Source organism: Gambusia affinis, linkage group LG10, assembly GCF_019740435.1.
Source record: "Gambusia affinis linkage group LG10, SWU_Gaff_1.0, whole genome shotgun sequence".
In the NCBI taxonomy this organism is placed as follows: Eukaryota; Metazoa; Chordata; class Actinopteri; order Cyprinodontiformes; family Poeciliidae; genus Gambusia; species Gambusia affinis.
In genome coordinates this window covers 26,238,348-26,252,804 of record NC_057877.1, presented here as the reverse complement: position 1 = coordinate 26,252,804, position 14,457 = coordinate 26,238,348, and the positions used below count along the sequence as shown (strand labels likewise).

General features: G+C 36.4%; 1 protein-coding gene across 1 annotated transcript in view; it reads left to right on the top strand.

Annotated features, from left to right (window-relative positions):
- LOC122838804 (collagen alpha-1(XXIV) chain) overlaps nucleotides 1-14,457 on the top strand; it is an 80,197-nt gene that overhangs the window by 36,881 nt on the left and 28,859 nt on the right. Inside the window, exons 15-26 of the mRNA XM_044129759.1 lie at nucleotides 996-1,049; nucleotides 1,256-1,300; nucleotides 1,772-1,825; nucleotides 2,449-2,502; nucleotides 3,925-3,978; nucleotides 6,328-6,381; nucleotides 6,462-6,515; nucleotides 7,287-7,331; nucleotides 7,438-7,491; nucleotides 9,031-9,075; nucleotides 12,026-12,079; nucleotides 13,307-13,360. Of these exons, the coding sequence (XP_043985694.1) occupies nucleotides 996-1,049; nucleotides 1,256-1,300; nucleotides 1,772-1,825; nucleotides 2,449-2,502; nucleotides 3,925-3,978; nucleotides 6,328-6,381; nucleotides 6,462-6,515; nucleotides 7,287-7,331; nucleotides 7,438-7,491; nucleotides 9,031-9,075; nucleotides 12,026-12,079; nucleotides 13,307-13,360 (621 nt within the window). The remainder of the gene's footprint in view (nucleotides 1-995; nucleotides 1,050-1,255; nucleotides 1,301-1,771; nucleotides 1,826-2,448; nucleotides 2,503-3,924; nucleotides 3,979-6,327; nucleotides 6,382-6,461; nucleotides 6,516-7,286; nucleotides 7,332-7,437; nucleotides 7,492-9,030; nucleotides 9,076-12,025; nucleotides 12,080-13,306; nucleotides 13,361-14,457) is intronic.

Below are 14,457 nucleotides of genomic sequence, written 5' to 3'. Positions count from 1 at the left end.
CTGCACAAGTTGCCAGCTGGTGATGAGTGCACAGTTAGCACTAGCATGAGTGGGAGAGCATATTTCAATGATGCATTGCTCTTCAGTAAAGTGCAGATATGTGTCCTCGGGTCACAAAGTCAAGACCAATTCATCAAGGAGATACTGAGATAGGAGAAAGAGGCCAAACTATTTTACACTGAGAATATAGAGAACTCAAGCCTGGAGCAAAATCAGTTCATAAATAAGTGAAAAATACTAATAAGGTGCAGCTACAGTTACATCATATGGTTTATCATATAAAGACTAACAAAGGGGAGACTGCAGTAATGATTATGGAAATACACAAAATGAGGAAACTAGTTCCTGGGAGATTATATCAAGGTTTCAGATGTAAGATGTCAGATGTAGCTGTTATTTTTTAAATTTTCATTTGAGAGCTTGAAACTTAGAACTACATTAAGGTTTCATCTGTTTCATGTAGGTACCCAATTAGCCTATTCATAAATCATATTTGGAGGCTTGATTTGAATGCGTACATTACCCTCCATGCTTACTAGCAATGATAAAAACTTGACTTTATTACAGTAGCATCATGTCAGAGTAACAACTTTGTTGATTGATATTTCGAGACTATTTAGACATGTTTATCAGAGATGCCAAAATGGCTGGAGGGTTCAATATCAATGTCATGGCACCGTTTTAATTATGTTTTGACAGCACGTTCTCTTCCTTGAGGGTTATTGTGGGGGTCTAGCTCCACTTTCTGGTTGTTTTCAATCCAAGCCTTTTGGTTGGTGTAGATGTTTGGGTTGTGAGTAAGGAAGCCCACAGGCTCATCCAAAACAGATGGGTATATTATTAACTCAGCTTATTTCTCTGGGTTCAAAAAATATGTTTGCATTTGTGTAGCCATAAGAGTCGAAGTAAAAGTTTTGGGTTTTTTATCAAAAGCATGTGAATTTAGTTTTCAGAGTTTGGAAAATGCAAATTCTGTTATTTTCTTCTTCCAACAGGGGGATCCAGGGCCAGAGGGACCACGAGGGCTGCCTGGTATGGCAGGACCTCAGGTAGCTTGATCTAGTAAATATTTAACTTATTGCACTGTTACTTAAGTACTGTGTTTTAATAAAGTCTCATTTGGTAAAGATGAAAAGACCTAAGACATAAATTAGTAACAAAAAATGTAACATGCAAATTCTAAACAAGTACTGCAATGTCAACTTATTGATAGTTTATTTTCTAACTATTTTCTTTTCTTATATGCTTGCTGTAGGGGCCAGCAGGACACGTCGGCCTGCCCGGATTGAAAGGTGATAAGGTGATTTAAATATTTATATTATTGTTGTGAATATGTGTGTTATACTCCACTAGCTCAGTTCATGTAATTACACCAGTTGCAACTACCCTGTTGACAGTTTGATACACAACACAACTTCTACCACAAACTGTGACAAAAGGCCAGAATAGTAAAAACGCAATGAGGGATTGGAGCAGCAAACTAAAGCTGATGTCAAAGTCAATTCAGACTGAAAGTATTTTGACTTTAGGGTTTTATGCAAGCTATTTGGGTTTTAGCAGCTTTTTGCAACAAGTCGATTATGTGTATTCAGATCAGTTTGTGGGATGACTAAGGATTGAAATAATCAAAGTTTAAAATCTAGAATATAAAGTGCAGTGTACAAATATTTTGTGTTAGAATTGTGTTTATTTCTAACCTGTTGTATTGTGATTACTATGACACAATACAATGAGTGTAGTGTTATATCTTGTGTGATACTGTAAAATCTAGGGTGAAGTGGGTCAAAGGGGAGAGCCAGGAGAGATGGGCTACCACGGTGACAAGGTAAGACGTGGCAAGTTGTAAAACTGCTTTGAATTTTGTCACTTATGTCAAGATGATACTTGTGCCTTGCAGTCATGAGTGGTACAGCCCAGGTCAGTGTGATGCAATATGCGTTTTGATGGTCCGGTGTATTCAGGAGAGCGTTTCCACTGCAGGCAGGCAGGGTTAAAGCCTCACGCTAAATGTTGTGTCATATTAATGCAACAACAAGCAGTGATGTTTTTCTGTCCTCCAATCGATGCACTGTTATGTGTTACGCCAGTAGCTCCACCCTAACCCTACCATTGTTCTACGGACCTACAACTGAAGGGGGTTCAGGAATAGTGCAGAACAGGTCGGTTGTTTGGTTCGGCTTTTACTATGGAAACAGACGAAGTAGTGTACCGAACCGCACTGACCCGTATCATACTGCTCTGTGGAAAAGAAATATATTTGAGAAGTAAAATCCAATGACATGTCTGCAATAAAACCACTTTGCTTTGTTTGTATTTATATGCATTACATATGTATGGAAAACCTAAAAATATGAAAGTCTTTACAAAGACATTACAGCATTCTGCTGTAATGTTGCAATCTCACACAAAGCAAAACCTGTTGAAGATGATAGTGTTTGTATGTTTTAGGGTGCTGCTGGTCCTCCTGGTCCTGCTGGGCCCAGAGGGAAACCAGGACCACCGGTACGTTCCAGTTCTCCATGGGAGGAAGGGTTCATTAATTGTCAGGGAATATGTTTAGTCTGGCAATTTTATAATAACTTGGGACACTTTTTGCTGGTTTGACTTAGATGTGATGAACAAGGTGACCTGGCTACAATAATTTTGTGAGTTTCAAAACAGAAGTTTAATTAAGCGATGTCCTAATTATGATGTTTATCCTTTATACTGATCCAACTCACTTAACAGTAGATATTGGTCATATCAAGTCCTAGCCTATTACTTTCTTAAAGTTAGTAAATTCAATACCATGTATGAGCTCCAGCATTTCCACCTACCCAAGATATGATTTATTTCATTACCCTATCTAAATAATGGGAGATCCTGTCATTGTGTCAAATATGAAAACAGCATAAACGTGCTGCAGTCAGATTAAACCAGATCAAAACCCACAAACACAGTGCTTTGCTTTGTCAGATGCAAATTTCATAATAAGTGTTACACATGAGCTTTGTCCAAAATTTAGTAGTGTTGGTGAAAAGTGTAGCAGTGAGTGACTTAGACAGAAAACAGCAGCCACTTATATAAAAGCATTATGTTTTGGGTGAAATACACTCATATTCCTTGTGGAAATTCTGTTAAAGATAATTTTGTTAGCCTCTTAGCGTAACTGACTCAGCCAAATTGATAGGCTGAGGAGACTGCAATTAGGCAGGGTGATATGGCAGTGTACGGAGGTCAATATTATGCAGAGTTCTGGCCAAAACATGACTTAGGCAATTATGCAGTCATTCAAGGATTCAAGGACTTTGCAAAACTATAATATAATTTTGCAAGAAATAATGTGTGACTGTTAGAAATTGGCCTCGAAAAAAGCAAGAAAATTCATTTGACTTTATAGGAGAGCAAGTGACGTAATTATAGAAGTTGAGTTTTGTATGTAATTCCCAAAGCCATGCTGAGAATCTCAGTCTAAGACCTGAGATCAGATCAGGACATCCATGGTTTATTTGTTCACATTATCAACGTACCTGTTTTCTTAATCACACCTAATCAGAAAAATCATTGCTGAAAAAAGTTGCATCATTTTAAGGATACAAAGTAGGATAGATTAAGAGCAACTACTGCAAAGAGGACTTGATGTTCAGCCAGGTTTTGAGAAGATTTAATGGATTTAGTTTGATGATGGAAACCTCTATTCTATTTCTGTGATGAAAAACTTAATCACTTTACTGAATGTAGTTTTACTATCTAACGTTTGTGTCAATGCAGAAACCCACTGGAGTAGAGAACAGTTCATTTTTGTCAGAGTTCAATTCTGTCTGTTTGTTCTCTAATTTCAGAGAAGTAGGATTATAGCTGTGCTCCTTATTCACATTTGAATATTGTCATATTCAGCTACATCATGTGGTGATACATATCTATTATATATACTTTGCTTTAAAGGGTAGAATTGGAGAAATTGGGACACAAGGACCACATGGGCCCCCGGGACCGGAGGTAGGAACGATATACATGTTTTTTTTTATATATTAGTGTATTGTGCTGTAAATATGTGATACATATTAGGTACAGCACACTTTAACCTATGAAGTGAGAAATAATAGCAGAACTAATGTCAGACTGTTTTGAGTCCATTGAATTAAATATAGCACTATCTTTTTTTAATTGTTGGAAAACTGAAAAAATGAGAATATGAAGAAATTCTAGTAAAATGTTAAAGGAAATTAATGGTATTTTTAAAGTAACTCCTCTGCCAGTAGTGAGAGTTATTTTTGAGGGTGTTGTGATCTTTGAAGAAGCATCTGGCTGCATAGTAAGCTTAGAAGCATTATTGCTATTGTTGCTTCTGTGGGCTCCTGTCAGTCCACACCACAGTGATAGTTTGCTCCATTAGTGTTGGCATAGTTACATACCCAAAAGGTGAGAAGATGCAATTTTTTTTCCCTGTGTAAGCATTTTTCCATGTTTTTTTCCATGCTGAAAAAATGAATGACAGAGTTCAGGTTAGGGCCAGACAATGCCACAGTGAAAGATGCTGAATAAAGAAAAATGTACTGTGTCTCTGTCTAAACATTAACAGCTGTAAAAGCATACTGAGTTTGTCTTCACTTTTGTATGTCGTGGGATTGGAGCATAAACAATATATTGATTTTCACAGCTACCCTCTTTCTGGATTCCACTGACGATAAAGGGAATTCAGGTTTAATAATACTTGCACCATTCACATGCAAGACAGATGGCTTTACTCGACAACAAAGGAGAGAGAAAGATAACAAAAACCTTCATGTTTTGCTTAAAAAGAGAGCTCAACATCTGAAGTTAGCTTCACCTAAAAGTATCCCATAAAATAATTTTATGTTAAAATGTAGGTTCAAAAAGCAGAGTTCAATCCGCATTAAAAATCAAGTTTAAATTGAAAATAAAATCAAAATGTGAACCTAATTCCCATGCATCAGCTTCTGCAGCTTATTACGGTAGTCAGATTCTTTTATTGAAAATTGGAGGTATTAGTTCTGGATAACTAAAAGAGCCAAAGGTTTGTGCACCTGTCTGGTTTTATTTAGTTATTTAACTTGATATTGACAGACTGCAAATAACTGAGTAAAGAATGATTGGAGGATTGCATGGGGACATTTTTGATAAAAATCTGAAGATGAAAGACGTGTGGATAGGCAATAGTCCCAAACACAACACCAAAGAAACTTAACTGGTTTCAGTCAAATACATCAAATCTACTATAATGGATACAAACACCTGACTTATATCTAATATAAATCTTCAAGATTGGAAAACAGTTGTGTGGAAGAATGTGCCAAAAGTCACACCAGAGCACTGCAACTAATTACTTCACACATCTTGAAGTTGCCAAGAAAGTAACTTGAAGATGTAGTTAATAGATTTGACTGCATTTAGTACTTATTTACTTTGTCATTCTATTTTCTAATCCTTAATTCCATGTGTGGATTATTTTTACTTTGATTTCTTTGCTTGTGTGGATTACTGGGGTTGTTGCTGACATCTGGTTTGTATTTTGTCATCGGCTCCATTTGAAGCATTTAGACTGAGAAAAATTATGTGTTCAATTCTTATTTTATCCGCTGAACTACTCAACCACTAGAGTGCACCCAAGTGGTCAAGAAATTGTTCTTTAATCAGTCAAAACACACAACCAACCCTGTGCTGCCATTCATTTTGGCAAACAAAGTTTGCCGAATGCTATAGCAAATCTTAGCGTAGACAGAACATCTGCATAGCACAGCATGAGAGTTACATCATCGAGCCATTGGCACAACATCTACATAACTCTTAGGGATATTTTAAAACATGCAGAGTTCATTTAGAGTCACTAAGTTACAGCACCCATGACAGAAAAGTTTTTGATCTGGTGATCACATCACACACACTACAGAGTGAAACACACAAAAGATAATACTATGGAGAGTATTATTCACCGGAAGCTTCATATATTCATGTGTTAAAGGAAAGCAAGCTAGATACACAATGGTGTGACAAAGGCATTACAGTTAAATCATTTAGCTAATTTCAGTTTCTTATGGGTTATTTTGTTTTACAGTAACCCTAGCTTTGAAATTATGTCAACAAATGCATCTCTAAAGGGAGATTAAAGATTGTGCCATGACAATCCTGCATTAAGGTTTTCAATCTGTCAGCTCTATTTGGCATTACAGTATTTGTTTATACATAAACTTTGTAGAAGACTGTTAACAGATTTTGGAAGCCTCAGCTACTTTTCCATCTGTCAAAGGACCTAACTAAAACTTGCTATTTTTAAATGGAGTATAAATTTGTCCAAGTATCTGTAATCTCTTTAATACTTTTTGTAAGGGGTTTCCTGGAGACATCGGCGTTCCAGGCCCTAATGGCCCACCTGGACCGAAGGTAGCAACTCTCAAAACATCCACAAATTAAGCATTTACTTCACCTAATTGTTAGTAATTGCAAGTTTGGTTGTGTTGCAGGGTTTACAAGGTGCGAGAGGGCTCCAAGGCCCACCAGGGCCAACAGGAGTACAGGTGAGATTGTTCAACACTTAAAGTAGCTTAGACATATCATATTGTGTCTGCTCTGCTCCTGTTTCACTTCTCCACAGAAATGGAAAATATTAGACTAAAGCTTGATCAATTATCGAGGTAAAAGTCATATTGGAGTTAGATCTGAGTGGAAGACTTTTTTACTGAAAGATCTCAGGGCATGTTTCACCAGGTGAAGTTATGATTTAAAATCGGATGCATATAAAATATACTTTTAAAAGTTTTCCAGTTCTGGAAAAGTGAACAGAAGCCTTTGGAGGGAGTACAGCACAAACACACACACCTGTACACACGCCAACACTATTTTATGCTGTGTTGAAAGCATTGAGTAGGCACACATTCACAAAGGCTCTGAGTTGGCCAACACCTGCCTTACTCAGAAGTAAGAGTTAACTGAATTGCAGATCTTTTTCATTAGAATTTCTATCAGTCTGGTTTATTTGCAATTCCTCTTAGGATTTACTAGACGTCTCAGAGAATTTAACACATATGGAGATTTGCTCTTAGTTCTGTTTACGTTGATTTACAGGAAACAGGGGATGACAGCTTTATTGCCTGGGTTGGCATTAGTATTGCAGAGCTATTTTTGTTCATTAACCTTTACTGGTGGACAAAATAAGTTCCACATTTCTTTATATTATCAAGTGTGCTTCTGTTAGTCCTTTAACATTAGTTATTCATACTTAGAGATATGCAGCTGTGTCTGTATGTTATAAATGATTTGGTTTTAATGACTGTACTCTGTTTCTGCAGGGTGATGAAGGCCCACTTGGCCCACCTGGCAGCATTGGCCCAACTGTAAGAAATCTTATCTAAATGTGAATATATGCATGTAAACAGTTTAGATTTTTGGATGATATTAAATAAACAGCAACGCTTCTTTTGATTGGCACTTTTTATAAAGGGGAGATCTGGGAGGAAAGGTCATGCAGGTGAACCTGGACCTGAAGGCTTACCGGTAAGCCTTTATGTCACACTTTTTGTGTGTGTGTGTGTGTGTCATGAAACAATTGTTTTAAAATATCTAGTTGTGTTACTGATTTGGCATACTGTGGTTGTTCACCATAAGAGATTCGCCAACTGAAGATGACTAATGACAACTATTAAGCCGTGTCCAAATTTTTATATAACAGGCCAAACATTTTATATGAGACTAAGTTCTGGGTGATGTGATTTCCTTTCCCACTCATAAAGTTTATTGTTCTTCAGCCGCATTATAACTAATTTAAGTGTGACATTGCAAGTCATTGTTTGAAATGCCCATTTGTGTCAAAGATTTAACTCCTAAAGTTTTGTCATAATGTGTCCCTATGATGGCGACATGCCAACAACATAATGCTGCCACCACATTTCTATTTCTCACAGTCAAAATCAAGAGATTTTAAAATGGGCCTGTTTATCATAACAAATATAACAATGATTATTCTGGTAAATGATCTGTTTTTATGAATTTCCCTCTGGAATTAATAAAGCATATTCAAATTCTAAAAAAGCCTATTTCAAAACACTTAAATTTATGTTCCATTTTGACCACAAGATATGTAATATTTCTTGTCGCTTAGTTCATTTGCAAAGCATAATCAAGTTTTTACTTTTGTAGTAATGATTTCTTTCTGTCTGAGTGGCATTGTTGGTCATATCAGTAGAGGATTCATTTATCTGTGGTAAAATAAAACATTTTACAAGTTTTCTTCACCATCGTTTTGCTTTTGTTCTAAAAGTATTCCCTATTTGGGAGTTACCAAATAGAATTAATCATTTACTGATCTAAGACAGATAAATAGTCAAATTTAAAGTCGAACACTGATAATAAAAGGTTAAGTTGCATGTGAATATCTGACTTTTATCCATTCATGGTTTTAAATGATTTATTTATTTATTCATTTATCTTTTTAATTGCTGTATTAAATGACAGAGGTGGGTTTTGCCTTGTGTCAGTGCTTGGCAACAAACATGACTCTTACAACTGGAAGCCAACCAATTTGGCAAGATGCCTCACAGCTACGCCACAGCTGGAAATGTTTCCTCTCTACTGACTTGTATATGTCAGACAGACTTTTTTATGTTTCTTCTGGTTGTTTAATTTTAGAGTAATTTATTGACAGTTTTTGTGAGTGTTTGTTGTGTTTAATAGGTAAGAACTAATTAATAAGCTTTAAAACTCAATCACAAGAAGTTACGTTAATATAGTTAGAATTTCTCTTCTTAACCTCTGTGGTTATCTTGTGCTTATTTTGACTTCCATCCATTTAAACACTTTGTCTGTGCTGTAAAGATGGACTTAATTAAGAGGGAAAATTAGTTCCTCCATGGCCGTCATCATAAAATACATCATGGAACACCAAATTATTCACAGGCCTGTGCAGTCCATGTGTGTGTCCCGTTTTACACTTAATATCCTGCGAGCATACTGCCAAATTAGGAGTGGACTGATTACAGAGATCTCTTTAACTACAGTAGCTAAATAGTAATATTGTTTGATGTTTACTCGTTGCAGGGAGAAAAAGGGGACATTGGCAATGTTGGAAAAGTTGGACCACCGGTAAGACTTTCCCACGTCTCTAATTGCTTGAATTGAAGTGAAGCTGCTGTGATAGTTGCAAAACCTTCTAATGTTTCAATCTTGCCTTAGGAAATGTTATCAGACATCCTATTCCTGTCTCCAAAATGACATAAATTAATGCAAATCATATATCTGTTTAAGATTTGAGAGTTTTCCAACAAGAACTGGGCTCTGTCTCCTTTTGTGAAATTTACACAAATCCAACTACTTTGAACATTGGAAGAAGACCTGTCCCTCCAGTAGGCCCCTTAATGTTAATATTTGCATTCTGGGGATTGTAGAGGCAACCAATTGGGCCAAGCAAGCTGGACTGTGTTGTTGCTGTGCACATATGAGAGGCATTAAGCACTTACTGAACAGAGGGCCCTTTGAAGCCAAACAGGAACCATGGAGCTATGCAGTGAGAAAGAAACTCTTAAACATATGTTGGCTCTAATGAATCCCATAACATCACTTTTTAGATAAATAAGATGTGACTGAAACTGAGAAAGGGTTGATGCATTGATGCTTTAATACCACCTGTCTTCACTAAGTGACTCCTTATCTGTAAAATGTTTTAAGTGAAATTTTACTAGGAACTTGGAACTGTTTTAGAACCACAACACACAAAAGATCCACTATGCAGCATTGTTAAAGTCAGCAGTACTTCTGAACATGTCAGCCTGCTTAGACTTGCATGCTGTCCTACTTATATGAATCTAACTATAATGTTCTATTTGATCCTCTTTTTGCAAACTCTTGTTCATTTGCCTAGAAAGTTTGGTGTGTTTGGGGAGATATGAATGGCAAGCTTGGACCAAAAAAAGCAAAATCTGGTCCGCCTACAAACCTAGGTCTCAGTTGAAGTAAACTCTGATGCAGTTCAAATGCAAAAGTGGATGCAAGTGGAGCGGAAGCTGCTCCAAATACAGGAAGCAAATCACAGCACAGGGCATTCTGGGTAAATGCGCCCTAAAGAAGAGTCTGACGCTAGAGAGAGAAATAGGTGATGGTCTTTTACCAAAACAAAAGAGAATTCCTACAAGTGTTAAAATATTACTCCACTCCATTTTTGTTTACATTTTGCAAAGACTTAAGTTGCGTTGGATCGTTTGACAGTGCAATGTGAAAGCAAACCACATCAACTGAAAATGTAACAAATGTTTCAGTTTTGGTCCTCAGTTGAACTGAGTTTACCAGACTATCAGGTGTGAAAACACCCTAACGCTTATATCACAACTTCTGTCATCCAAACCACAGAACCCCCCCTACCTGACCACAGAACCCCCACAATCAGTTATACAGATTAGTTTGCCATGTCACCAACTTTCTGTGCAGATTAAGGGATCAAAGATCAACCTTGTGCTTGTTCCTCCATCTGCAGGCTGTTTGTCTTCACCGCCAACTGGTGCTTATATGAATTCAGCGGGTTAATCCTTCTACGGTGATGATATATGAGCGGCATTTTACAGCTGTCAGGCATTTTGGCAAAGCTACAGAATTGCAAAAGGAACAAAGCTTTATAGTGTTTATGTTAGCGGCCTGTTTCTTGTCTACTAGTTTGTTTCATTTTCAGGCTCTTTTTTTTTTTTACAGCTTTCAATGTAAACACACTGAGATACAGGAAAAAATGAAGTGTGATTACACAATGAGAATGTGTGTTCACTGTGTGAACACTATAAATCAAACTCTGCAGCAAAGCTCTGTACAGTGGAAAGAGACCACTATTGTCAGACTACTGTACTTTTCTCATATTGGTCTATAATTGTGTCAGCAAATGAAATATTACAATAACATCATAAAATGAGTCGAGCCCAGGACTGTCTTAATTTTGCTCAAGTACTTTTGGTGCTGCAAACTATAAGAATCGTGGCCCTCACCTCCATTTTATACCACTATAGTTTACATCCAGACAAAACATAGAAATTTGTGGATGTGATCTACCAAGTCTCAAATTTCCAGTTTTAACAAAGACCCTGAAGAACAGTAGCAGAGAGTCTGTGCAAACTGCTGCAGCTGCCAGCCTGTCTGTGTAAAGTCAGTGATTCAATGAAACCAGTGCAGAGCTGAATGACTTCTCCCTCAAAACTGCAGTGTTTGGAGGAAAATATAAAATTTATAAAGGCAAAAAAAAAAATTACGCCCACAGGAACAAATCACAGAGACAAGGAGAGTTGGAGTTAGTCGCCATATTCAATAAAATCCTCAGTAGAGGTGAGATGAAGGTTTATGGATCACGTTTTAGACGTCCTGAGCCAACAGCTGATAAAATGTTTAAGATGAAATGTGCTAGGACATTTTAACAAGTTTGTGAAACCTTGTTGCAGTGTCCTTGTTCAAACCTCGTAATTTCTTGCCTTGTCCGTCTGTTTTTCCATTTTACTAGATAAACATTTAAAGCAGCATTCTCATTAATTCTCTAAACATTTCTAACTTTGTTGTAAAATCCTCATTAAGTAGTATCACATGTGTTGTAAATCAGTTTTAGAGCTGTTATCGGAATAGCTTAGTTAGTGAAAAAAATTGTTTACTTGACCTTTCTTTTTTTTCTGTATAGCATCACTTCCTTTAACATTTTTATTAGCTCTTTATACTGAATAAATGTTTTGATTTCCAGCGACACAGGGTTAGGTTGTTAGGTTGTACTTGTCCACAACTTTTTCTAACATTTCTAAAAGTATAAAAATGAATTAGGTTAATAGTTTTTTGAATAAAATGCTAGGTTTTCAGACTGTGCTTATGATTTTTCTAATATTTTTAACCCTCTAAATCTATTATTTAAACTTCATTTTAGCTGAATGAAACTCACCCAAGACTTACAGAAACATTTCAACGTTTTACATTCCCTGCATCACAGCAGTTTGGGAAGCAACTCTTACTACTTTCTTCTGACGTGTTTGTGTTTAACACGCTTTCTTCTTCTCTCTTTTCTTCTCCTCCTTCTCTCAAGGGTCCAGTTGGCCTAATTGGAATAACTGGCGTGATGGGAGTTCCCGGAGAAAAGGTAAGGAGTGTGTTTCTCTGTCATTAGGCTGTCAGGCAGCATCAGCTGCTCGCCTGCCAGCAACAGAACCCTATAATTAAGCCCATGTCAAAGCAGCCTGGACCAGAGACTAGAACACATGCTTGTGTAAACACTTAACACTCTCAGATCCACATCAGTAGCAGTATCATCAAAGCTGTGTCACCTTAAACAAGCACGTTTAAGTTGAACATAAAAATGATTTATAAGATGTAAATTTGAAAGTATTTTATCTTAAAATACTTAAATTAATCAATCATTCCCAACTCAACAAGAAGCTAATAAGTCTTTTCAAGTGTTCTGACTGTTTTTATTGAATCTTCTAAAGAACACTCAAGGTTTTGCCTTCCATCTCCAATGTTCCCTCCCTCTATCCCAACCTATTTGCCTTTTCTTTCCTATCCAGAAGGCCCGTTTGTCAGAACATGTTCTTGTGTTGAAAAGCCATCTGCTTGTCAGATTCTTGCTTGTCCTCCAACTCCTCTCCCACAAACCTCTGCTCCTGATTCAGTCTGTCAGCACCAGTCATACCCTGACAGCCTGCAAATTCTTTTTACATTATGCATAATTTTTTTATTCTTTGCCACACTCTTTGGTTAAAATGTTAAGCTCACTACAAGGAAGTGCGTGTCAAGAGACAAAAGTGGACTTATTGAGTTGTACAATCATGGATTTTACCTGGTTTGTGAAAAGAAAATGCATAGTTTCAGTCAAAAATGTTTGCAGGTTTACTGTTGGATATTGGCAGATTCTTGTCTTTCTGTGGATCTAATGGACTGTAACCTCTTTGTGCTCCATCTTACATAGAAAATCACTGACACGTTAACAAAATATTTTAATATTTTTATATGAATGCCTTAAAAAGCTTCTATCTTCACCTTACTGAACAAATATTTATGATTTTTAATTTTTTTTTTTGTTATGAAAAGGCAGTTTTAACAATTGATTTGGATATGTTTTTTAAATAATAAAATATCTTTACCTATTGGAAAGAATACACTGTAAAATGGTTTCAGCAACAAGTAATGAAATGAAAATCCAAGTAAAATTGGAATAGCAGTGGATTAAAAAAAAAGTGTTTCAATTGGGAAGTTAAAATTTTACAAATTCCCTCAAAAATACACGTGATCCGATTTTTACTAATTGCATGAATACAGCCAAAGTTGGACAAAAATTATAACCTTTTTTTCTTTCGATGTCTTTAACCAGGGTGACCGGGGGCTACCAGGTCCAACAGGTCCTGTTGGAGAGAAGGGGCCCAGGGTGAGTAAAGTCACAAGAGATCTTAAAATAAATTTTAATTGGGTTCTCACAGTGTCAGCCATATTTTATTGAGCAAAGGGAGTTTTCTAGTTATGTTATCACACCTGAAATTCACCTTTCTCCACAAACGTCAATATTAAAATAGCGGATGTAATTTAAAAAGCTCTAACAATGGGAAAGTGGATTTTTAAATTGGAAGTCATTTGACAAAAAAACAGGCGGACCGTTTAGGTAATTAACTCTATAATAAAATTACTTTAGACATATTTTACATTACATTTGTTGCTATTTATCCAGGTTCATGTATGACTATCACAGACATGATATCTTCTGCAGATTGAAAGGTTAGGTCATCCTTTCATGTGAATGCACAGCAGAGCAATAACAGAATTAAACAGACTAAAATATTATGCACATTCTACACAAAAAGGCTAAACAGGATTCAAACACAGAACATTCTTGCTGCCAGGCAACAATGCTAACACATGTTGCACCATGTGGCCGCTAGCCATATTTTGCAAGAGTCAAATTGTCAAATTGCTAGCGGAAACATGCAAAAAAATTGCTTAGCTATTATGACAAAGGTGTGATTTGTCTGAATGCCAATTTAGATGTTTATATTGATTATTGAGAAAGCATAAATATTTCTACCAGGCCATATTTAAATGAAATTTTAAATTAAATATAAATCATTTTCTAAATTGACAAAGTGAACTTCAAAGTTCACTTTCAAAAAAAAAAAATATTTATTTCTTCTATTCTTCCCCAATGATCAGATTTCAGAAACATAAAAAACATAGCTGTTAAAAAAACGTAGATATTTGATTGCGCTAACATGACAAAGTTGTAAATGTGGTATAACATCCTGATGAGAGGAACCTATTTCTTTTTTTATGTCATCATCATTTTGAAGACTAGTGCTTTTATCAACGGATTACAGTGACCACATTGTCCCCAGACAGCAGGACTTAATGATAATGGGACGTCCCTTCACTGAGTCGTCTGCGCTCGCCATGTTCTTTCATTCTGCTGTATTTTTATGGGCGACTCTTTAAAAGTTATGTGGTGGAACATTGAGTTCTGTACATTCTTCTTGT